Source organism: Numenius arquata, chromosome 20 (assembly GCF_964106895.1).
Source record: "Numenius arquata chromosome 20, bNumArq3.hap1.1, whole genome shotgun sequence".
NCBI classification, from domain to species: domain Eukaryota; kingdom Metazoa; phylum Chordata; class Aves; order Charadriiformes; family Scolopacidae; genus Numenius; species Numenius arquata.
This window is the reverse complement of record NC_133595.1, coordinates 9,176,204-9,201,773: the sequence shown is the minus strand read 5'-3', so window position 1 is coordinate 9,201,773 and position 25,570 is coordinate 9,176,204. Positions and strand designations below refer to the sequence as shown.

The 25,570-nt window shown below is 44.4% G+C and overlaps 2 protein-coding genes across 5 annotated transcripts; one reads left to right on the top strand and one right to left on the bottom strand.

Moving 5' to 3' along the window:
• Positions 1-10,980: 10,980 nt before the first annotated feature.
• PARK7 (Parkinsonism associated deglycase) lies at positions 10,981-19,564 on the bottom strand. 4 transcript variants are annotated; one of them, XM_074161469.1, is made up of 7 exons: positions 19,117-19,564; positions 16,812-16,944; positions 15,624-15,725; positions 14,932-14,991; positions 14,019-14,088; positions 12,288-12,374; positions 10,981-11,447 (listed from the first exon to the last, which is right to left on the bottom strand). In XM_074161469.1, the coding sequence occupies exons 2-7, from the start codon at positions 16,899-16,901 to the stop codon at positions 11,287-11,289; spliced, it is 570 nt and encodes a 189-aa protein (XP_074017570.1). In that variant the 5' UTR covers positions 16,902-16,944; positions 19,117-19,564; the 3' UTR covers positions 10,981-11,286. The 4 variants fall into 4 exon arrangements, with proteins under 4 accessions (XP_074017570.1, XP_074017569.1, XP_074017568.1 ...); XM_074161468.1 differs by having other exon boundaries at positions 18,998-19,117; XM_074161467.1 differs by lacking the exon at positions 19,117-19,564 and adding an exon at positions 17,672-17,806.
• Positions 19,565-20,157: 593 nt separating this feature from the next.
• Positions 20,158-23,984, top strand: TNFRSF9 (TNF receptor superfamily member 9). The gene is made up of 7 exons (XM_074161466.1): positions 20,158-20,272; positions 20,352-20,468; positions 20,706-20,843; positions 21,356-21,422; positions 21,519-21,655; positions 21,882-22,016; positions 22,913-23,984. The coding sequence occupies exons 1-7, from the start codon at positions 20,158-20,160 to the stop codon at positions 23,038-23,040; spliced, it is 837 nt and encodes a 278-aa protein (XP_074017567.1). The 3' UTR covers positions 23,041-23,984.
• Positions 23,985-25,570: the final 1,586 nt, after the last annotated feature.

Here is a 25,570-nt window from a genome sequence, read left to right as displayed (position 1 = left end):
GGGAGACCTTATTAATGCCTATAAGTATCTCAAGGGTGGGTTGAAGGAGGAGGGAGCCAGACTCTTTTCAGTGGTTCCCAGTGACAGGACAAGGGGCAACGGGCACAAGTTGGAACATAGGAGGTTCCACTCGAATATGAGAAAGAATTTCTTCACGGTGAGGGTGACAGAGCCCTGGAACAGGCTGCCCAGGGAGGTTGTGGAGTCCCCTTCTTTGGAGATTTTCAAGACCCGCCTGGATGCAGTCCTGAGTAGCATTCTCTAAGCAATCCTGCTTCATCAGGGGAGTTGGACTAGATGATCTATATGGTCCCTTCCAACTCTAAAAAATTCAGTGAAATTCAGTGAAATTCCCCAAGGCGTTAAGTCTCAGTTCTGCCCTTAATAGCATTTACTCTCAAATCAGTAGCAAAGCCACTCTTGGATGGGAAAAAGAGGAAAGCTTCCCCATGCAGATACCCCACAGTAAGTGTCTCCCTGGCTTTCAGTGAGACTGTTTTGGCTTAAAGCATTTGGGGAAAGGCCACATGACTACTGTGCATGCAGAGAAATGAACCCCTCAACGGGGGGCCAGTGGGACAGCGAGTCCGAGCCATCCACTCGCTGCCAGATCTCGTTCTCTGTGAATACCCCAATGGGACAAACTTTCGCTTTCTGTCTGAACTCGCTGCGCTTCACACCGGCCTAATGCTATTGCTTGGTGTTTGCATGGGGCAAGCCAAAGAGACTTCTAAAGAGACAGCTGAACACGTCTTTGGTATAAAACAGGGTGTTTGTTATAGTTTTCCCAGCCCCACACCCCGGCACCTATTTTCACTTCTTTTAGCAGTGGAAGTTCCCTAGTCGGGCTAAAACCTTTTCTGCTAATGTAGCAACAAGATACTTTTTTTTACTTCCTCAGAATAAGACCTACTTCTGAGTACAAACCGTTGTCATATTTATAGTGCAGAAACGTTTAAAAACCTTATAAACTGGTGCTTTTTAATGGTCTTACATAACCTTTTCTGAAATTCAAAAAAGGTGCAAGACTTTTAACCTAACCTCCATTATAGTTTCTCAAAAAAAAAAAAATCATTGCATACTCCTTTCCTGAAAGTAGTCATTGTCTACTCAGTCCCGAGTATTAAAAAATAAATTACTCTGTAGCGATGCTATCTTTCCTACTGCATGTCAGCTGAATAACAGCACAGTCTCATTCCAGAAGTTAAACGATGAACTTAAGTTTAGTGCAACTGTAAGTGAAGTAGAACAGACTGAAACTGAATTGCAAATAGTGACTGGAACTGTTTGGCTACGAGCAAGACATTCGAGCAGGTTACAGATCTCACATGCCTCTTCAGTATGAGGACAGTCATTTATAAGCAAGGCTTACAGTATTTGAGTAACTTGGCCATTTTCCCCTTTAAAAAATCCAAAGTAATAACATTTCACTGAGGACTTCAGTCCACAGTTCAGTGATTCTCTCTGGATGATGATGAGGGGGGCTCTGACAAAGGCAGGCGGAAGACTCACTTGTATATTCTTAGACACAGATTCCTGTGCTTTGGGGGACAAAGTTTGCACGATCCAAAAATTCTATTCCATTTTCCAAGTGAGTAATTAAGGCTATAGAGCTGTGGGGAAAGCTTTGCAAGTTCTGGCCAGAAGAGATTTCTCTGCTCATCCCCTGATACATGATAAGACTTGTCAGGACACAACATGCTTTTGCAACAGCCTGATCACAAGTTTGAATATTTAGAGCTTGCGCTCACCTGGGCAAGGCCTGACAGCTTGCCTCTGAGGAGGAAGCCCCTTGCCAGAGAGATTTGACTGGAATAATCACACTTCAAAGCAGTTATGACTTGATACACTTAAGTCTGAGGAGTCAAGGAATTCATGTTAAAGCAGGGAAGAAAGATGTGCAACTAAGGAAAGGCAACACTTCCCACAGCCTCCCGATTCAACAAGCGGGCTACGCACACCCCCAGAATTTCTTTCTTGCCTTGGCAGCATGGCTGTAACCACCCAGCCACGCTAGTGAGGAGCCACAGGTCCAAGAGGCAACAGGAGTCACACAGCAACAAACAGAGGGGCTGGATCCAGAGCAGCCTCACAGCAAAGATGGGATGTGGCTGGCAGCAAAGTGGTGAGAAGCCTTTTCCTGAAAGGAAGAGGCTGCGTTAGTACCTGGTGACCTGAAAAACCCATTAACTTGACTTCTCCACCACGTTAACTTGCTCTTAAACAGATAATGTCAGGAAATAATACGCAGTTGTAGTGGGAGGTAATTTAAAAACCTCTTGGTCGTCAGTTTCTCTTGCATCATAAGGGATAAATCAAAACAGAACATAAACCTAATTTGGAAGCATGCTGATTGACAACATAATTATATTCTGCAGTCATTTAAAGTCACCAATCATTGTTGCTGCTGTCATTATTAGTTTTCCATTCACTCCCAGACTGCAACAGGCTCAGTTGCTGCTGCACTGAAACTGCAGAAGAGCTCTCACTGCGATTGCAATTCCTCCTGCTGCAGCCTTGGGTTTGTTTTTAAAGAGCCAGAGTGAAGTGGCAGGTTTGACGTGATAAAGGAAAGCATCCATCCAGTCCAGGACAAAGACACAATATTGCAAGGGCAGTTATTACAGCAGGGAGTAGTTGCTGATGGTGTTCAAACTGAGCCTTGGCAGGAATTTGGGGTTAAGATGATGACCAGATCAGTCATGGAATTTCCACCCTTCAAACTCATGATTACAGACTGCAACCCTTATAAACACTTTTAATAGTATCACAAGCTGTATGTTAAATACATAATCTCTAGATTACTGTCAAGAAGGAAATGTGAGATGGAAGTAACAAGGTGCATAATTTTATCTGGTTGAAGGGTCTCTGCAGTTAGGTGAGCTATTGATTTTTTGTGTGTGTGATGAGTGTTCCTGGGGTAAGCTTTTCGATTTTTTTAAAATAGCCTAATCTTTTCTTTTCTTGATAGCTTGCTTTCTGAAGCAGGTTATATTAATTTAAAACTGAAAACATAACAGCAATTTTTCTGTTTCTCATAGATCCTTGGCACTGAAAATCTAGCACACAAAGTTTAATTATACTTATTAATATTTGTTAAATGGTGCTGTGGAGATTTCTGGCTGGTGAGCATGTGATTACCATTTGTAAGCTGAAAGAGGTGTTACCCCCACCCATCCTGCATTGTAATTCAGGCCTTGCATAATCCCCACCCAAATGCCTATTTTCATCCACGCAGCTTATTATTTTTTCTGAATCATATATGGAAGCCACACCCGTGATTGCTCATAAACTGTTGCTATATTATTTATATATTGGTGTGCACCTTGATCCCAGTTGCGGTTAATTTTGGAAAAGGTGTTAGGTATTTCAGATTTCAAGTGACATGCCACTGAAACATGGGAACCATTACTGCTATTCATTTCCTTACAAAGTGATTCAGAGGAAGAGATGCTTCTATGTTTACAACCTGCAGCTTCTTGCTGAAGATTAAAACTGTCGCCCACAAATCATTAGCATGTGAAAGCCGCAAAGGAAGAAGAGTGCAAATACACTGCCATGAAACACCAGAGAAAAAAATATGACAGATTACCCCACCATCGCCACCCTGAATCTGATCGCAGGTGCTAACCACTGCACATCAAGCCATCGTGACAAAATACTAAAAGGCCTTCCATGCACAAAGTTTTTGGATCAAACATAGGACCATCAGGCCTGACCCAGAAGAACAATCTCCTACCCACCACATACCCAGGTGACAGAGAGTCATGTTCCTGTTACCCAAAATGTTTATTTTATCATTGTTAATGTGTTTATTGTGCTCACAACTGCCTCAAGGTCAGCACCACTGAGTGCCCTTCTGAAGGCAAGTGGAACATACAACCAGCCCTACACACTTAGCAGTCTTTAAGGAACTTATCAGCCTCAGGGAAGTTCACGCTAAGGACACATCAGCTCATGCCACGCCGAGTCCAACTGCCTCATGGCAAGGTGCAAGGGAGACACAAGCAAGTGGACCTTTGCAAGGTTACTCATTGCCTCGCAATCCCCATGTTGTCATTTACCGGCTGTTAAGCAAGGTCCAGAGGAAACCTGAGACTGACCGTATTAGGTTGCTCTTGGTGACTTCATTTGTCATCTATCATGTTGACAAGTTATTCAAGAAAAGTTTTCCTGCATCCTGGTTGCACGCCCCTGCATTTAGAGCTTAAGCAATTTGAATTGGGATTGTGCCCTTATGATGCAGACTGTACATTGCTCCAGCACAGCCAGAGGCACACGGCAACGCAGAGGCCTCGACTCAGGGCGGAGATGAGATTATGGCGCACACCCTGACACACTCTGTTGCTCATGGAATTAAAATAGCCTGAACTGCTTTTGCTGGGGGCAGGAAGGCTGTCTTCTCACAGAGCATCATCTCATCATGCTGAAAAAACCTAGTGAACCAAGGTGAGCACTTTATTAAAAGCCACAGGGACAGACGGCCCTGTCTGAGACACACACTTTTAGAAAAGGATGGCAGTGAGGAGAGCACTGGGGAGCTCCTGCCTTATACAGTGGCTGATAGATGACTGGCATCTGAAGACAAAGGGCTAGCCTGAAGGAAGGATGAACATCCTAGTTTAGCTCCTAGCCTCAAATTATTCCTAGAGTTCCCTAGTACAAACATCCATTTCTCTTCTGCACAACCAAAAGGAAAGGAAAGGACTCCTTTGCAAAACACAGTGGAAGAGCAACCAATTAACACATCAGATGTGGCAATGAGAGAAGTTAGCACAGATAACTGCATCCTCTGTTGCCTGACAGCAATTCCCCACCCTACAGCAGATTTCCTGTTAAAAATGCAAATGAGAGTGCTGTGCCCATCAGTGGTCAGACTCATCACCGCTCAAGCAGCTTCCCTCCTACCTGCCAGTCACCATCTTGCCTGGCTGGATGACTTCACTGTGAGAGGGATTTTTCCAATTTATATACAAAATAATACAGGAGAAAGTGGGAGTCTGGGACTAGAACGGCCTGTATGTGGAAGTAAGCAATGCTTTCTTAGGAGAACTCATTTTAACTTGGAAATGTTTCAATGTACAAAAGCAGGGAGCTCCCAGAGCAGACAGTACTTAGAGTGCAATGCAAGCAATTTAAAAAGTGGTTTTGAAAGTACATAGAGATGAGACTCCCAAAATAACTCCTTGAAACTTAACAGCACAGAGAAAGCAAACACCTAGTTTAAAGAGCTCAAACTGCAAAAACCTCAATAGAAATATGCCTCTTAAGAGTCCAGCAATTCAGAAATTCCTAAATTCTATAAGCAAAGATCCATTAATAGAGCCTTTGAGAACTGAAGTTCTTCCAACTAAACTACAGAGCAGAAATTATCCTTGTTACCAAGCTTAGAGCCAGTAAACGACACTGTTACTGCCCAGCACCAAGCCCCATATTCTTGGGGCAGGGAGCAACAGCAGCAGTTTTTCCACCAACAGCAAACATCCAAACGCCACCGCGTCGGGGGCAGAGCCCCAGTACCTGATCCAGGAGAGCCTGTGAGTCCAGGGAGCCCAGCCTGGCCATCCACCATCCAGCAGCTCTGAGCCGAGGCAGGTCCAAAGTCAAACCAAAGCCCCCTCAGCAGGTCACGCTCATTGAAAACCAGAGCTGAGCCTGAGCCTCTACTTAAAGGAAGCTGCTGGGCCATGGGCGGAGGTGCCGAGAGGGCCCAGGTGAGGCTGCTCAGGGCCATTATGGGCTCTCAGTGACCACAGCTGCTGCTAAACCCTGTAAAAAGTACTGTTTCCAAGCTGTTTGCAGGAATGATGGCCACCGCTTAAGAACATTTTCATTTTTAGGAACTGGCAGCAAATTTAAGCCATTACTTTGGGTATCCTGAAGTAGAAAGCAGTCCATCTCAAGCATGTGGTGCTGCAACGCACATGGCTTCAAAAGCTGTTATCAAAACCCTGAAAAGTGACTCTGGGAATTCTTTGTCAGAATACAGGAGACTGACTGATTTGGACAGCTATCAGTAGGGAACTTCACCGATACTTTAGAGATTAGTGTTAGTAATTAGAATTACTTCTCTTTTCACAAGTCTTGAACAGCAAATAAAAATGCAGAGTTAAGGAAAATTCAATTTGCTATTAGACTGGAAGAATTAAGTCAGAAAATTACACTTTAAATTTATACTCTGCTGAAAAATAAATGTCTTCAAATATCTGGGGCTATAGTCAATAAAGCTACACGGTTAATAGCGGAAGAAATCCTCTGTTCAACACACAGCACATGAAATATTCAACACAGAAGCACCTGCAGAAACACACCCATTTGCATTCAGGGGATTCCTTTGGTTCAGAACAGCAGCTCTACAAGATTGCAAGAAGAGTGAGAATCCCAAAGGAAATTCTACCATAACCACCACTGAGGAAAGGATGGCTTTAGAGCTGTTACTGAACCGAGTGTACACCTGAACTGCCGGCAAGTTCTGGCTGCGGCTCAGAGTTGTTGCCAGTGTAAACCGTAAAAATAGTTATGCCATCCATATTTAGAAATCAGAAAGATTTGTTCAGAAAATCATTACGTCCCCAGTCCTGCTGGGAAACTTCAGCAGCTGACGAAAACTTCAGTGTCACCACGGCTACAGAAGTCTCTCTAGGCGTACGTCTGCTCTTTACAAGTGCTCGCATGAGATCCTCGGACACCTTTACTTCTTCCTCCCTCTACTGTTGTTGGAGTGCCCTTGAATTAAATTGTTAAAGGTATCTACTAGACTCGAAGGGTTGTAAACCATACGTAGGGAGGAATTATTTAAGGTTATACAAAGGGCATAATTAGAAGCTTGTTGAATGAAGTTAAGTAAAAGAACACCAAGCCCGAGTATAAAAGCTTGCCTCTCAATCAGTCACACCTTGTAGCACTCAGAATGATTCTACAGAAAGCACAAAGGCTCGAGAGCTGCTAAAGAGACCGATCACGGCACAGAGACTGCAATGCCTAATGCTGTGCCACCCGGTGGAGTCCTCAGAGCACCTGGACAGCACAGAGGAATTACATCACCTAAAAAACAGGATACCAGGTTTTTCAAGTCCGAACCTGCTTCTGGAGCCTGTCATCATGTATATCAGCCCCCTTTCTCAAAGCGTGGCCAGAAAAAGACAAACCAACAATGCTGCCTAGTCCCTTAACTAGTACTCTGCCGGTTAGAGTACTCAGCACACAGGAGACCTGCCTTCAGTCTCCTCCGCAGGGAGCTCTGCCTGGGTGGAAAGGTGGATGCTCCTCGACAGGGAAGGTTCACACAGAGGAGATCTGGCAGGTCTGGGAGGGCAAGGTCTGCCTTGGGATCCCACCCCACTGAACACATCCTAACTGAAGGAGCTGGGCCTCCATCTAGGGTGGCACCTGCCACGGCCATTCACACAACCTGCTCCAAGCCCTGTCCCTTCCCTGGATGCCTCTCCAGAGATGACAGGGAAGGGGCTAAAGGCGGATAAACTGTTCCAGCAGGGGCAGCCTGTCCCTTTTTGCTGCGCTTCCTGGAAACAGTTTACCTTCCTGCCGTGTGACGATGCTGCAAGACCTACAGAAACTCCACGGAAGCTCAGAGCCAGGCAGTGTCAGCAGAGCAGCCATCCCCAGAGAGGTCTGGGCAGGCACGTCTGCGTGGGGCCTGCTTGGCTCTCTTCTCACATATTTTGCTTTCTTTCCATAATGCATTTCACACAGACATACCACGTGCAAGACCACATTCTAAACTTGCTAAACTATTATTTAAAATTTTGGGCAACAATTTATTCATTCAATCAGTGTTTTGTTGCTTATTTTTCAAACTTCAAACATTGCATCCCATGTCGTACTAAAATGTAGTCTCCAAGTAACAGCAAGGTATCCTTTTTTTCTGGAGGTACAGCATGTGAACATAAATGACAGTATGGATGCGGTGCTCGTGATTATTTCTGTGGCTGGCATCTTCCAACGTCTCCGTTACATGCTTATCTTTCCAACCAAGTCACATGTCATCCAGACTGCTGGAAGACAGCTCTCTTATAATTTCAGGATTGTTGCTTCTATCTTGCATCACAATGCATCTTTTTGTTGAAAGAACAAACAAAACAATCTGTTTAAGTAACTATTCTTTGCTCTGACAGTGACTATGGGTTTCATGCCTTGTAGTTAGGTCGTACCAAAGAGCAGGGCTAACAAGCTGTCCAAAGCTTCTAATTACTGGAGGAAGCATATTCCCTGGTGTACTTTTACAGCTGTAAGTACTAGAGTACAAGCTGGTTTGCATCTGTTATGGTTGTGTTTGTCTCCACCTATTTGAAAAATAATGCCTTTCTCTCTCTAGAAAGGGATCCCTTCCCCATTGCTCGGAGGGATGTATTCCCGAGTTGGGATTTGTGCCTGCTCACACAAATACAAAGTACAGGGCTGTGTACTTCACTTACTCGTTTTGGAAAGAAACATGTCAAAGGACTGCAGCAAAACCAGACTGCTCACTTCTTCGCTGCTTCTGGTTCAGAGCTGCTTCTTCATTTGTAAGCTCCTTCATTCTAAAGGAAAATATTTTTCAGCATTGCAAGTATTTGCTGCTGGCACTAACATCTATGCCATCTTGTGTACATTCCAGTTCCTAAGTCATATAATACCTCTCAATTCAATAAAAGAGCTCACTCTCAATTATGCATTCAAGCTTACACAACAACCAGAATCAAGAGGAGAAGCCCCACATTATTCTTGAGAGAGGATATGAGGCAAACAGCAGATGCTGACTGATGACCTTCTCAGCAGGAAAACAAATCCACCCCCAAATCCTTCAACTGTCAGGGAACAAAGCTAGGGAAGAGTGGATGCATTCTCTTCATTTTAAGCCAAGTTTTGTGGCAGCAAATATCCAATTACCATAGGCTCTAAAACTAAAGCTTGCCAATAATAGAAGGGCACAAAGTTTCTAGCATTCATGAAACACTGAGCAGAAAAGTACCTCAGCTCATCTTTCAGCAGCAGATAAAGGGGATTGTAGGGAAAGAGGTATGTAACAGCTAGGGAACCTCTGTATGAAATAGATAAGGAGAGAGGATAAAAACATTTCCCAAACTGGAAAGCAATTTTTTTTTTCTCAAATCAACGAATCGCTTCTCAACACTTCCCCTAAGAGGAAAATTAGCATAATCCTAATAGATACACCTCCCCTAACTTAAAAACTGAGTTAATGACGCCTTGGCAGAAACAGAAAATCTATGTAAATTCAGATTTGCTGGACGTCTGCAATGTAAAAGGTTGAGAACGGGGTCAGCTTTATGAAGGAAACTGTGATGCAAGCAGCATTACCACATTTCATTAACCAAGTCCTTTTTGCTGAATGCAATGAAAGAATCTACAAGTTAACCAGATACAATGGGCTCTAAGGTCATTTTACCAAGTGCTTTTCCTATTACTACTTTAATAGGTAGGAAAGCCCAAACGTACACAATGAAAACCTCATTTGTGTAAATGAACTCTCTCAGCCTTAGAATAAAAAATAAAAATATACAATCAAATTTCTGGCTGCCTCGTTAATGCCTTATATTAAAAGATTTCTAGAAGCCTTAATGATATAAGCATGGAAGTATTTTCCTTCTAATGCTATAAAGCAGTACTACAGCCCAGGAATGCACAGCTTTTCCTGTATTCTGAATCATGCACATTTACAAACCAAGTGATTATTCCAGAGTCTAGGACAAAGAATCTTTCCATCATTTGGTTTACATTTGCATGGCAATACCAGTTAGACGTGCAGATTTAACGAACAAACATGTCCAATCTTACATAGATTATAACTTTTTGCATATCTTGAGCATATTTCAAAGCTAGAGAAACATATGGAAGATTTCCTAAACAAATTAGAGGCAGAGCATACAGCTAAAGCAGTTCTTCCAGTAGATACTAACAATGTAGAGACATTTCTTAATTCTAAATTTGCAAAGGTACCTATGTATTTCATTACCAAACTGTAGTAATTGAGAATGAACTTGTTTCCCTTACAATAAGCAAGCACACAGGCACCTATGCAGCCATTTTCTAAAGTTCAGCCTGTACACGTCAGATGTATGTACACATCAGATAGATGCAGAACCAGGTCTCCAGATACTGTGGTAGCTTCAGAGTCCAGCGAGGTGCCACCTTGTAAGCGTGATTGCTGATAACCAGGTAACAGCAGAGTTATTTGGTAAAAGAGAGGTAGCAAAGACAAAAATTAATCCCAAACTCTTAATTCTCATGGGGATACAGCTCCACTACTTCCTCCAGAGACCTGTCCAGCGACTCCTCTAAACTGACATACGCTCTCTTAAGCCTGGCGTGTAGCAAGTTCCAATTTATAGTAAGCAGAAACAAGCACTGCTACTGGTGGTAAGCTACCAAGTACAAACTTCCTGCTTTATGCTGATTATTAGCTGCCTAAATAGCTCAATGGATCTGCAGTCATTTAATGTAGAAGACAAACTCCAACGGTATCATGGATAACCTGCTAGCTAGAGAACTCTAGGGTGCTTGACAAGGTAAGAATATTCCCACTTTTAATTTAGCTACATACTGTCTTAGAATTAATACTAGTTATTTGCCTTATTTGTACACAGGAAACTAAGTACTGTTTTAATAAATTCTAAGTTACAACTTAATCTATTTCACAGAACCATAGAATATCCTGAGTTGGAAGAGACCCCTGAGGATCATCAAGTCCAACTCTTGACTCTGCACAGGGCAATCTACAAGTTAAACCATATATTTAAGAGTGTTGTCTCAATGTTTCTTGTGCACCAACAGGCTTGGGGCCATGACCACTTCCCTGCGGAGCTCGTTCCAGTGCTGGACCTTCTCATTTCAGCTCATACTTCAGAAGAACTGTGTGAGATTCTAGACAGAAGTTAGTTTTGAATAGTACATTGCTAGCCATAGCGGTAAAAAGGTTTCATAGGCCTGAATCAGGAGAAAACACACAAAGAAACAACACATGAACAGGGTTGCTTCATTTTTATTTACTCGGCAAACATTTGACCATGTGATTTTTAACTGCCATCCAAGAGCTAACTAAGATTATTACATTCTGGCTGCTTTTTTTGTGATGAAGCTTTTTGCTAACAGGATCTTTTTCCAGAAATAATGACCATTAGTTTGTTAAGGTATCACAGTTTAGGTAAGTACAGTTGCTAATTTCACCCACAATTAAATGGTATTTACAACAGTGCATTTTACAGTTATTCTACACAGGACAAGACTCTCCATCTGAAATTGTGCTACTCTCTGTCCCACACCAGGATTTCACTCTTTCAGTATTAGGGGGGCCTTCACCTGTTCAGCCACTTCTTTCCCCATCAGCGTCTCAACAATGGCCAACCCAAATTCAAAGCTGGTACCGGGGCCACGGCTGGTGAGGATGTTCCCATCTTTCTCCACGCGGCTCTCGGAGTAGCTGTAGTGTGCTTGGGGGGACACACAACAGGAACAGGGTCAGTCTCCAGCACAGTGCCCAGCACCCGCGGGCTACGGCAGCCGAGGAGCGGTTCCCCGCCGACAGGCATGCTCCACAGTACACCCCCGCCCCTTGGAACCCAGCAGCTCATCGCTGCCCACAGTCCTCAGTGGGGGAAAGGGCCCACAGGGAGCTCTGGCACCTCATTCCCATGGTATGGGAATACAGCTCTGATTCTACAAGCTCATCAAGAAGCGCTTGCTGTGCCTGTCAGTTCCCGTGAGGTTACTTTTGGAAGTCATTCTGCTTTTGTGTAGCTGCTCACAGCTTTCTTTTTTCCAAATGCATGCAGAGGAATCTGGAGGAACCCTCCCATCTCCTGCTCACCTTCAGACTTGTTAATGCTCACAGAATCGACTTCTTAACAGTGCTTCACCACCACTTCCTTTAGGTATGAGAAAGAAGTGTGGATTCATCAGCTGCTCATGGCACTCATGGCAGAACAGCAAAGTGCTACTGGGACCACTGAGGCAAAGAACCAAAAGGGCAAGAGGTGGCTCAGCCTCAAGAGCATAAGGGAAAAAGTGCTCCTAGTATGACAGCAGCAGCATATTTTCCCCAAGGATGAGAATGTTAACATAGGCCTGTATTTTCAGGTTAAACAGACTTAGAAATACAGTCTTAGCATCTTCAGTTGAATTTTGATTATGTTCGGGAAAGCTTGAAGGTAATTCAGAGATATAAAATAAGATAAAAATGCTATTTTCCTTTCTTTAAAACAAGGCTTCAGCTAAAAAAAAAAAAATTCTGAGAAGAGTTTAGCAAGAAACTTATAAAAGTTGTCACATACCTCCATTCATCATTTTATCTTTGGCCAAAGGATGTGTTGTGACTTTGCTTCCAAACCCTATCCCATGTGCCAGAAGGGCAGTAGGACCTGTAAGGACACAAAGGTGCACCAGTGAGGAACTGTTTTCTGCTACAAACACTTTCAAGAACACATGTTCGGGCACTAGGCCCTCAAGGGGCCAAAGCTCACTGTGGACAGACTACTTTTTATAAAACTGATGCCAGCCCTATCTCTGCAGCAAAAAGCCTCAAAAGAATACAGCTGTATAATCTCTCCCGTTCTATTACACAAACACCCTGCGCAAAAAAAAATGAAGAATAGAGAAGGTTTAAAGAACACCCAGTTCACGCAGCTGTTCTACCAGTGACTATGCTGCCTTTGAAGGAGTCAAGAACAATGGTCATTTTACTTCGAAATAATACATTTTTTTAAAACTGCCTGAAACTAAGTAACAAAAAGTCTGCATTTCAATCTGAACATTAACTAGGTACAATTACTTCACAACCTTGTTAAAGCCTTGAAGAGACTTGACTGGTATAATTATATTTGAGTAAGCCTTTACATGCTGGAATTGTGTGCCAAGCAGTACTTTGGACACATCATGGGCTAACCATTAAGTTTTTGGTTTTAACAGTCTTTATCTTTTCTTTTCATGCTTCCTCCTTGGCCTGAACTGAGGAAGGAGTTTGTGTCAAGAAGTCTTAGGTTATCTGACAGAAAATCCTTACGGGAATTCCAAAAGAAACTGAAGGCAGGATTTGCCTAATGTGAGTTTCTTTACATTTGTTTACATTTGATTCATTTTAGATGTAGCCCAGGAAATAACCTTCTTTGCATATAGCTGGAATCGGCTACTAAGAAGCATTATACCTAAATCAATGAACTGTCCCAATTACAAACAAAGGCCTTTTTTGGGCTATCATGAATTTGCAATTGTTGTGCAAGAGATACAGATAGAGACGTAGAAGCCTACCACTGCCTGGTTCAACTCTGTATGCATATCGCCTAACTGAAGAATGAAAGCAAAAAAACCAGCAATGTATGAGAAAACAAAAGTGAAAATACACTCCACAAAGACACTATTAGACTGTCTTTTACACGCTCATCGCCATCTCCTCATTCTCAGCTATGGGCACCTAGGCCAGCCTCTCAGTTCAGCTGGGAGTAATGACAATTGTTCTTCCTGCTTTTTTTACATAAAAATCTTACACAGAATGAACTGGATACCTAGCTGTGCAGAATATGTAAGCCGACAAGCCTCTCCTCAGAGTGATTCCATCTTTTGCCATCACTCAGATGAGGAAGGGTGAGCCTGTAATTCTATATTTACAGCCTTCCTTCTGAAGCTAAAGGGCAGGAGAGGAGATATGAGATAAATTTACAGCAATGATGTTCTGCCAGCACCGTGTCCTCGCAGAAAGATCACCGGAATGAGCAAATATTTTGTAAAAAATGCTAGCACATTACCTTTCACTTTTTATTTTAAAGACAGTAACACAAGTGATTGAAAAGAACTGAGTACCAAGCAGAACTTGCAGGCTAAGTGTTCACAATATTTTAGAGATTCCTCTGCTATTAAATTTACCATAAATGTAAATGCTGGGGGGTGCACATATAATACAAATCCCTGCTACTAATTACAGGAATATAGACTTCTAAGACAGGAAACTGTCTGCATGCCCCTTCCAAATATCCAAATGCTTTACAAAGCAAGACGTCTTGTTAACCCACCTGCACATATAGCAGCAATCAGGCCCTTTCTGCTTTCCTGGTCCTTCAAAATGTCTTTCACAGCAGGAGACTGTATGAAGAAACCATATCACAAGTCATTGTCTGGGGTTTATTATTTGAAGCATTGTTGAAATACTTTCCACAGCAAATTAATAAACAAGTTTTACAAAGACAACCAGCTGACAACTCTCCATCCTGCCTCAGAACAGGGAGCAATGAAAACACTAAAGAGCAAAAACCGAAACCAATAAATACTTGCCCCACAAGGAAAGACTAAGGAAATCATAAGGAACTGCAAGGAAGTACTTGGCCCACAGAAAAGCTGGTTAATCCATGGGCGTAGAAAGTTGATCAAAAACTTCACAAGAGAAACAGAAAAGAGTATTCAAGAGATACCTCCAGACAATAGCTATCATTCTTAAAAAGTTTTATAAGGGATATTTGTCTCATATTCCAGAGCTTACAAACTGTGTGATACCATCTAAATCCTATCTGAGAGATTGACTTGTTTGTCCGTCTGCCTTCCACAAGGTATTTATACCATCACTACAACAGTTTTGCACCAGAAACAGAATTCTTAAGCAACGGAACAGAGTCCTGTGGGTTCAGCCTGTTTTGTATTTCACGGAATTAAATATTCATTTGCCACTATTTCACCTTCATATGATTATGAACAGGTTTCCCCACAATACCCTTCCATTTTTATTCTGCTAGGTACTCAAGTTCAAGAATTTGCCCAGTTGTCCCACCTACATATTCACAAGAAGGCTTAAGACAATTAACAATTAGTTTACTGATTCATTCAGAAGAGAATTTTCAGATGCTGAACTGAATCTGCAGGATTACTAAGCAAGTGTAGACCACTCAGTACTCATGAGGATGCCCATGCATGTTTAAGATACCAGAACTTTACCTCTGACAAGTTCTGAGCTCCAAGGTTACCCCCAGGCAGGACCACGACATCGTAAGGCCCCTAAACAAACAAAAGATAAAACTGTTCTGTTGAGCAGAGGCTGGTACATTCATTATGCTGTTTTAAGGCCATTACAGCTGAGTCGAGTGAGAAGCAAAGGGATCTGCCTCTTCTTCCACTGAACAACACCTTCTGATCAGAGAAACAGTTCCAATTATGGAACAAAATACTGTTTCCTATTCCAGGAAGAGCCTATGATTGGTAAAGTCTGTCACAGAACTAACTTTTAAGCCCAATGCATTTGAGAGCTTCAGCAAGCAAACAGCAGCTCTTGCATTGTAAGGACAAGTGGGTTTGCTCCAGTCCTACTGTACAGGTCTAACTACAGCACTGTTTAGCTTCCCATCAGGACTTTTGGTTATTCCAAACCTCAGTATTTTGTTGGGCTGACTAACATGCAAAATAAAGCTCTATATTGGATGCTTTGCAAGAACAAATACCCATGCAGAATTAAGAAATCCGTCTGATCCTAGCATGCTATGAAGCAGGACAACGCTGAAGGGGAGCACTGTGCAAAGCACAGTTCTGTGACTCACTACTGCATAGAGCTAACATAACATGCAACATCTGCCTAAAGGGAATGCACAAGTTTTTCAAATTCACCTCTGAAACTGTGACAAAGGCTAACCAACCTCTTTCCTAGCATCTTCAAGACTGGCATCAGGACAAATGAAGACATCTCGACTGCACTGCACCGGTTCTTTTCCTGTTAGGCCTGCAACAGTCACCTTGATCTAGTAGAATATATATATGATTACAATTCAAGAATTTAGGGCATTTTTCTTAAGTGTTAGTTAGATCTAAATGTTAGGTCTTCAGTAGTAAACAGTATGAGTGAAGCACTACTGAAAGCTGTCAAGAACAGGGCAACACTTAAGCTTCTCCAACCCATGATTAAGTCCAAACGCACAAGGTAAGCAGCGATATTCACCTAGAGATTAACAAATACCTCAGTTTAACTTTTCAAAGGACGTTTAGAGAATATCGAATCTCACAGGTTTTAAACAAAACAAAACAAAACAACACAACCCAGGAGCGCAAGACTAAGTAGATCAGATAATGAATTAAAGCCTCTTTGCATGCTGAAGTGATTGTCAAACACACTGACAACATGTTCAATTTTCTCCCCTGATTTTTAGATGCCTGGTCATAATATCACAGATGTGCATGGCACAGCTCACACTCACTAAACAAGCAGACAAGCTTGTGCTTCGTATGACAGACATCTCCCCACAAATGGGGAGTACATTAATGGAATGACAAAGGTGGTGTGAGAAAGTAATTTATTTCAGTTGCTTCTACACATATGAAGTTGGTGTATTTACTCAAAATCTTATTTTTGTACCTAATCAACGATAACACTGTGTACCACTACAGTTGCAAAAGTAACAAACAGCATGAGGAATCCCACCATACAGAATTGTAGTTAGTAATAGAATTTTAACAGTAGCTCAAGAAAAGCTATGCAATGGCATGAGCTGCAATGTACCAGGCTGTTCAGACCCTTACAAAAAAAGCACTTCCTGGTACTACACATGGAAGTAGCCATGTTTCTGAAAGGGTAAGATGCACTTGAAACATCCGCTCAGTTCTACATTAGGCTCAGTATTTTAAAATTTTATCTTTTGCACAAATGTCATCATGCATGCTTATCTGGGGCATGGCACAAACATTTGCTAACCAGTAAGAAGGCACAGGTAAATTTTCATCTCATACAACAGACAACTTGAACTCCTAGCAATGAACATCAACTTGAGGCAAAGATTTTTCCCTTGACTAATTACTCACAAAAGGTTTTTTTTCATTATCTGCATACTCACCCCAGCTCTTCTCATAACATCAGTGGGGATTACAGTTTCCATTTCCTCTGCCCCTTTTGCTAGAATCACCAATGCTCTTTTCGAGGCCATATCTCGAGGGGTTGCTATTAGGTGTGATGGTTGTGAAGGGAGGCTGAGGGGGTAGAAAGCGACAATGTGGTTAGAAGGCAAATCCCCCAGTACAAATCCTTCCCAAGGCTGAAGTTTACTAGCGAGCAATTTGCATTTTTGCATTATCTTTCATTTAAGCCACCTCAAAATGGTTCACTAGCTTTAATTAATATTCACAGCAATCCCATTTAACTGAAGAGCTTTTTACAAAGAATGCATTACAGTATTCAGGGATTAAGACATTTGTGCAGTGGGAGGCACACACAGCAGCACCAGAACGGGAAGCTGCTTAGCCTAATCAAGACTCCACATGGCCCGAGTCCGACAGAGGGGTTCAAGGTGGGCGGCTGCGCTGTTTTCAGTTTTCACGCCCTCCCTCATACCCAGATACTGACTCCTACCCAGGTCAGCATTTATAAAAAGGGCTTGCATGAGCTTTGACCTCACGTCTGGCATTTAGTTTCCACACAGCACACTTCATGAAGAGTTTCCTGTGACTTTTAACGACTCGACCAGTGCCCCTGCAAAACCTGAGCGATAGATTTTCTGGGTATTTCACAATTTTGTGGGGGAGAAACGTGTGCGCACATGTGTGATGGGGGAGCAGACCACAGAATTTAGCAAATGGAACAAATTAGGCTTAAGACCTTTTTTTAGCTCCTAAATTCAAGCTGAGGTGAATAGCCAAATTTCCATTTAAAGGTTAAGTTAAAGTAACTTTAATTACATCATATAAAACACACACTAACTCATACTGGTCAGACAGAAGTCTGAAAGCATCTGTGGTGTGAGAAGGCGTTTCACAGGTCATTCACTCTATGAGACAGGGATTTTTTCCTATGTAGGGGCTTTCCATCCAGAAATGCAGGTAGCACCTGAGAGCTCTTTATAAAATAAGATCCACCTTTAGTTGCCTACACAAATCATCCCCTCATCCTGCTTCAACTTCACCTATTTTCACGTTTGCTCCCACCTGTTGGCCTTGTTTAGAAATACACTATTTCTCGAATGTAGTAATACACAGTAGAAAGTCCTGCAGCAAGCAGAACCAGCCCAAGCAGACTAATTCAGTGTGTCAAATCCTACTTTTAGGGCAGCTTTATGTACTGTCAAATGCAAGGCCAACTGAACAAATACATTCAAATCACAAGTATTAGCAATAACTTCAGGACAACCTGGAGCTTCTTGATAATTTGTCTCAGAGGTATATGTTGATACTGCAAAATTATTTTTCTTAAGAATTTGACTAACTAGCAACAGGCTACCTGAAGAGCCACAATGCAGAAAAACTGTATTTGCTTCCTGTTGTAGAAAAATACTCTAAATCATAGTTTGCATCCCTCTTTTTCATTAGTACTTTAGATGCAAATATACACCTGCTCCTGAAAGCTTTTCCCTTTCCCCTAATCTAGTGAAATGCAGCCTCTCCCTACTGTCCTTATACATTTATTGTAATGCACTGACAACTTCTCGAGCATTAGTACTGTTCGTTACGTGGGTGCATACGTAAATAGCTGTCACGCTGTAAATGCTACCAGGGCAAGACTATTTTCCCAGAAGGAAGAACCAAGTTACACAGACCTATCAGCCACTTCATTTAACAAGTTATCTATGCATAGTAAATGCAAGCCTTCCGTTTGCTTCTCAGTGCCCGCACACGCTGCCTCAAACCTCTGAACCAAACACCCTCTATGTGGGTGCGTGCCCGTTTCTCGGGATGGCGGCTTCTGACAGATGTCTGAAGCCGAACTCTAACACGGCCGGCTTTATAAATTCACACCCTTCATTACACCGACAGAGCCGCTGCCCCCAGAGGCAGGAACACCAGCTCGGCCAGCCCGATGGAAGGCCGCGTCCCCACACGTTCGGGTATTTATTTAAGGACATGGTGCCACTTGACGTGGCGAGACCCTGAGGAGACCGCGGGCAGCGGCCCGGGCGACGCTGTGGAGCCCGCAGCCGCGGGGAGCTCGGAGGCCTTGTCCCGGGAAGACAAGGGAGCGGCCCGGCCTTCCCACCCTGCCCGCGGCCGGGTACCGCGCCGAGACACCACGACCGCTGAGGCCCCACCAAACCTCCGCCACCGGCCCCCAGGGGCTCCTCCGGCCAGAGCCACCGAGGAGAACCGAACCGAACGCGCCGGGCCGGCTCGGGAGCAGCAGCGGCGGCGGCGACGACGACGACGACGACTCACCTCTGCCGAGCGCGCAGGCGTTTCTGGGAGGCCCCGCCCTCCCCCGGCCCCGCCCCCGGTGGCCGCCGGGAACACCCCGCCTACTTCAGGTCCCCTCAGAATGCAACTTCTTCACGCTGAGAGCACTGGGGCGTGGTCTTAGGCTGCCCAGAGAGGGGGGGATGCCACGTCCCCGGAGGCGTTCGACGCTAGGCTGGACAGGGCCCTGCGCAGCCCGGTCTAGTGAGCGTCTCCCTGCCCGTGGCAGGTCCTCCTGCTGGCCCCTTCCCACCCGAACCGCTGGGGGCTCCCCTGGCCCTGTCCCGGACTGGGGGTTGCGCTGCGCCAGGCACGCGCTGCCGGCGGCCGCCCCCGCTGGGTTACAGCGCGCTGGGAACTGCTCGTGCTCTCACCCCCCGACCCCCGCTCTCCCCGGCCCACGCGCCCGGAGGGCACCGCCCGCGGCCACGCGCCCGCGCAGAAGCGGCGGGGATTGGCTGCGGGGAGCCGCAGGGGGCGGGGCGCGGCGCGCGCCTCCCGCGCAGGCGGTCAGTGGGCGCCCCTGCGCGCGGGGCTGTAGCCGCCTCCCTTAGGCCCGCCGCCGGGCCGCAGCGCTCCGTTCCCGCCGTGCACGGGGATCGGCCCCTGCCCGAGTGGTTTCAGACACGGTATCTCTGTCCGCAGCGGCGGGGTCGCGGACATCAGACATGCTGGTACGGCCTGCCCCCTTCTCCCTCACCTTTCGGGGGGCGCGGCCGAGGAGGGGCCCGCTGCCCGCGGCGCTGACTGGCCGGGGCCGGGCGGCCGCGGGGTTTCCGCGCGGGACTCACCGGGAAGCCCCGGTGGGGAGCGGCGGGCGCTGCCCGGCAGCTGTGAGAGGGCTGCGGGCGCTGCCCGGCAGGGCCGGGGGTCGCGCCGGGGGGGCCGGAAAGCCCCGCCGGGCCGGGGTTTCCCCTCCGCCCCCGGGCTGACGCAGCCGGGCCCTCCGGGGGCGGCCCCTAAGGGCCGGCTCCCGCCGCCCCGCGCACACTCCAGTGGTCCGCGCCGCCGCGCACCGATCCCATGGGAGCGGCAGCAGCGCGGGCGGGCCGGGCGCTCCTGCCGGCTGCTCTGCTGGCGATGGCGCTGAGTCCGCCGCACGCCGCCGCCCTGCCCTGCGGCGCCCACTGCCCAGCGGGTGAGGGCCGGGCCGGGCCGGGAAGAGCCGGGGCGCCGGGCGCGGCTCCGCGGCAGCCACCCTCTGTCTCCTCCCGCAGGTACCTTCGTGGTGAGCGGCGGCTGCGGGCACGGAGCCAGCTGCCGGCAGTGCCCGCCCGACACCTTCTCCATCGCGGCGGGGCTCAGCGGCTGCACCCTCTGCAGGAAGTGCGAAGGTACCGGGGGGCGCGGCGGGGACCCTCTGTTACCCCCCCGCGGTAAAAGACGGTGCGCGAGTTTGTCAGGTCGCGGCGAGTGAAAACGGCACCGGCCAAACAACGCGGGGCGGCTGCAGGGCTGCTCGGTGATGCCACCGGCCTGATTTTTGGAAGAGCAAAGGCCGCTGGCCTGTGCTGCACACACTGGGTCTGCCCGAGCGCTTCCACAACCTAAGGCTCGTTTCCACCTTACAGGAAGATTCAGGTACTTAAAAGAGTGTTCCTCAAAAAGCGATGCTGAATGCACGTGCAAGGAGGGGTATCGCTGCAGCGGTGAGGGCTGCTCCCGCTGCGACCGAAGCTGCGGTGTGGGCCAGGAGAGCATCGGGAGTGGTAAGGCTGCCTTTCCCCCCAGCTTAAACCTCCTGCGCACACTGCACCAGACGTACCACTACCTCTTGCACTGTACAGAAACAACTAGAGTAGGAACCTCGCAAGATAAAAGTTGCACCTGCTGCTAAACAGTTTGGATGGTGCCTGTAGCGAGCACCGGCAGCAGACAAACCCACCGAACTCTGCACCCTGCTGCAGCTCAAATCTCACACCAGTTAGTTCCCTTTGCATCGCAGCTGTTTGGTTGCCAGCATGTGGGAAAGTGAACCGGGAACTGTGGAGTTAGACATGATTAGTGTCATCTTGTGCCAAATAACCTGGCTCTGTAGCCGAGTACTGTACCGGTCCATAGTTCACAGGGAAGGACTTGCCTTGCATATTGAGAGCAGCTTATGAAATAGTAATTCTATGAATGTGGATCATAGTCATTGTACAGACAGGCAAAAATAATGTTTCATATGTTGTTTTAAAAGCTTATCTCATACAAATTTACCTGTCCTTGTCTGTCAAAGGTTGCCAAACTTGTCGCTATGGAACTTTTAATGATCAGCCCAATGGCTCCTGTAAAAACTGGACAAAGTAAGTAATCTAAAAATAAATGTATAGCTATTACACTTGACTGTATTTTTTCCCTTTTTTTTTTTTTAAACATGTTTTGTTTTACTTGTCTTTCAGGTGCTCTGCAGACCAGGTTCTGGAGCCTGGAACTGCAGAAAAAGACGTTGTTTGCAAACACGCTTCAGATAATCCCACTTTAGTCACTACCCTACCTACCACATCTCCTGCAGTTCCATTTTCTATCACTGTGCCAGGTAAGTCATTGTATAATATTGCTTTTAGAACTAAAGAATTATGACCTACTTTGAAACATACTATAGCTCATTCACTTGCCATTTAAAGCAAGAATCTTTTCCTCTATTCATTTCCAGTGTTGCAGACTTACCCAGAAGCGATGTTGGAGACAAAGTTGTCAGCTAATTCAAGGACAGTAGAATTTTGCTCTTTACCACTTCTTAGAGAATGTTATTTGCTTCCTAGGAAAGGACCTCCAGATGGACATTATCAGAATTTCTCTAACTGTAGCTGGGCTGTTGTGCATAGTGTTTCTGCTACCTTCGTGTGTATGCTTCAGTATCTGGCAGAAAAAGAAACTACATGCTGTCTTCAAGAAAAGTAAGATAGATGGACTCTTCAATTTTTCTTTTTGAAAATAGATGGAAATCAGGAATCCAGGTTTTTAAATATCTTTCAAAAATAGTTGCAGATAACTTCATTTTTTGCCCTGAAAAAGGAAAGCAGTTTTGGAATTTATTGCAGAAAGTACTTAATTACCTGTGGATGTTCTATCAAGATTGCAGGTTAACTGCACACATATCCATAGAAGTGAAGTATTCATGGGAGGTGAAAAAGCTCAGCTGAGCCTTTCTGATCTGGTTACGGGTCAGTTCTGTTTATTACTTCTAAATACCATCCTCGGCATGCCTGGCAATAGCACTTTCTAGTTCTGTCTGCTCAGAAACAGTATGTGTGGCCTGGAGTGAGTGTCTGTGAACGTTGGCTGCAGTAGAAGAGGGGGTATCAGTCAGGACATGCTGCTACACAGATGCAGAGTCAGCCTGAATCTAGCACTGCCTCTCAGAGCTAATAAGCCGTAGGGAAGCTCAAGGGTTCAGCACAAAGATGAGGTGGAATTGCGTCCAGCATAGTTTATAGTTGGGATTTTTTGTTTGGGTTTTTCTGATTATCTCTCTCCCTCTCCTAGAGATGCGGGCTTGATCTTCTAGTGTAATTCTGAATGCAGGAGACAATAGTGTTACTCCAAAAATCTAACAACTCCATGTTGGTCTTCCTTTCCTATGGCAAACAGAGCACCAGCAGCCCCTGTTGCATTAGGGAAAACAAAGTATTATAAATTAGCTTTATCAGATATTTTCAAATAATAATTTCAAATTATTGAATCATTTGGAAGAATTGTTCTTGCTGACTTCCTGCAGTTGTGACTGAGAAAGGATGAAATAAGATAGCTGAATAAATACAACAGAAAGTGATGATTTGATTTTTTTCTTTAGTGCATACCACACCTGAACAGTCAATTCAGGAAGATGATACCTGCAGCTGCCGCTTTCCTGAGGAAGAACAAGGTGAATATCAGGTCCATGGCAAATCCACAGAATTCAGAGATCTCTTGGTGAACTAGGAATTGGACTGTCCAGGTCAACCACATTTGAATTTTCTTTTGCAACACAGAACGACAACCTGTTTACATAAATAGAAAGGGTATCAGAATCTATGAGTTTCAGAGCGCTAAATAGCCTAGCCACTGTGGAAAAAGTGCATCTTTTCTATCTCTTAAAAAAATAAAAATAAATAAATAAAAATATCTAGTTTGCTGACTTTCTTCCTCTAGGACTAGGAATCACATTTTTAAGAAGTAGTACTCGATCTACATATAGAAAGAGATACTGCATTTAAAAGCAATAATAGAAGGGCATAATAGTTTCATAATAGCTTGCATCTGCTGCTGTCATATTACAGTGATTGGCTTACGAGAGGCAGTGGAAACACTGAGAGAAGCTGTGGTTGACTTGATCTTAGAAATAGATGTTACTGTGCAGCTGGACTGCACCACCTTCAGTCCTGCATCATTCAACTTTGATCTTTTAGGTGATGTAAACATACCATACACGCTGCAGATGCGGTATATGTAGCTGTGATACATTTCTGGTACTATTTTCGTAACTCTGAGGTTGGAAATATTTTAACATCAGACACTGTATCTGTCTCTTTGATCAATTACTGTTACTTTGGTCTTGAAGAGAAAAAAAGAAAATGCATGTTTGAGTCATGGCATTCGCAACATCATTTTTAACCTTTTACAAAACCAAGTATTTTATTTCTTCAGTAAATGTTATTCAAAAAAATAGAATGAAAACCCACCAGTATGTCATGTAAAGGGTGATTTTCCCCTCTGTGATCTCAAACTTAGAGAACGCTCTTCTTGTGTTTGAAGAATGACAGCCCATCTCTCCAGCAGAAGATTATGATAGCAGATTATTTTCACCAACCTACACTTCCATGTTTTGATAAACTTTTATACAAGTAAATATAAAACAGTATATGAGAAAATAAATGTCATACCAAAGCCTGAACTGTGAATTTAAGTTTATTTAAATCTTTCTTTTAATCCCCAGCCCAAGTCTCCTATTAGTACTTTCAGCCATGAGAACTAAGTGACTATTATGTCAGGTTCACAAACTTAAGAGATCTGGACAGGACACATGAAAAGCTTATAAATCAAAGAGCGACCTTTGCACCAGTGGATGATACCTTAGGACAGGATGAGAGAGTTCTGCTTGTGATTAGTTTCTAATCCACACATAAGGTATGAGAATTAGTGTACACATCCTGCAAAAACTCAAAACATCTGGTGTTTTCTTCTTGGAAAAAGAGATACCAGTTGGAATTTTACATTTTGTTGGTGTATTCTGCATATATTTTGAAATGCTCTGAAGACAGCGCAACGCACTTATTTTCCTTTTCTGTACCTGAAGCATAAGGAAATCTACTTACTGAACAATGAGGTGCTCCTTCAAACACTTTTTCCAGACAGAGAAGTGGCATAAAATTCCCATGAACCAAAAAAAAGCCTATAGAGGAAAAAAAACCACACCACCTAAATAAGTGCAAATTGGTTTCTGAGAATAAGGGACATGTTTACACCAAAATGCTATAGAAATGCAATAGGAATACTCATCAATTAAGTTTGTTTGGAAGTTTGTATCTGAAAAAAAGGCACACATTTGTAACTTCCTGGTTTTTTCCTTTTTAAATTAGTCTTCTGAAAAAATCAATGGCAGCTAATAGAACTTCAGTCAAAGCTAGATAATGTGCAGATCAATAGTTGACAAGTGGCTACTGTACAAGCCCCAGAAGCAGAAATGGTGTAGGTCCTTCAGGATGCCACATGCAATTTTTCTGAATGTTTTGTTTCTCAAGTTTTTGTAAAAATGTTGATTTCGGGATCATCAATGATGAGATTAAAAGAAACGTCAGAATTAAGCTTCTACGAGCTTTCCTGAACAGAATTTGTAATTGAATTTGGCTGTTTCTTAACACACAGGGTGACAGCCCTCCTGCATGTTGAACACTATGAAATCCTTCATCCATCAAGGGTGAGGGGGAAGAAACTGCACTATGTATCTTTGATGATTGGTAATTAAGGCAAAAGGAAGGAGTAAAGTCTGACTGACTGTAATTCAGGACCAGGGCTGTGGAAAAGCAAGTATTTTTTTGGTGATGGCAAATAATTGATAAATCACGTGCATCTTGGCTTCACGGGGAGGTTTTATTGAACATATAGATTCTTTAATACCTGAAGAAACCTACCGGTTCATATAGAAATAATGCAGATCAGTCCTTCTAACTCTTTGAGATCTAAGTGTTTTCTGCTTTCTGGGAATGTCTCTTTTCTCAACAGTCTTTTTAATTTATTCTATAGCAAACAAAAGGGAACTGGGAATCCCATGATGACTCTGAAGCAGCCCAGATGGCCGAGGATGAGGTAACAGGCCAGATGCAAGATTTTTGCATTTCCATTTGTTTTTCTTGGAATTCAGAAAGTGTCCTTTCAGCCAGACTGTGCGGAGGGCCCAGGTGATGTCAGGCAGAGTTCTGAAGGCATGGAAAAAGGAGACAAAACTTCTTTAACGATAAGTTTAAGCAAGGGA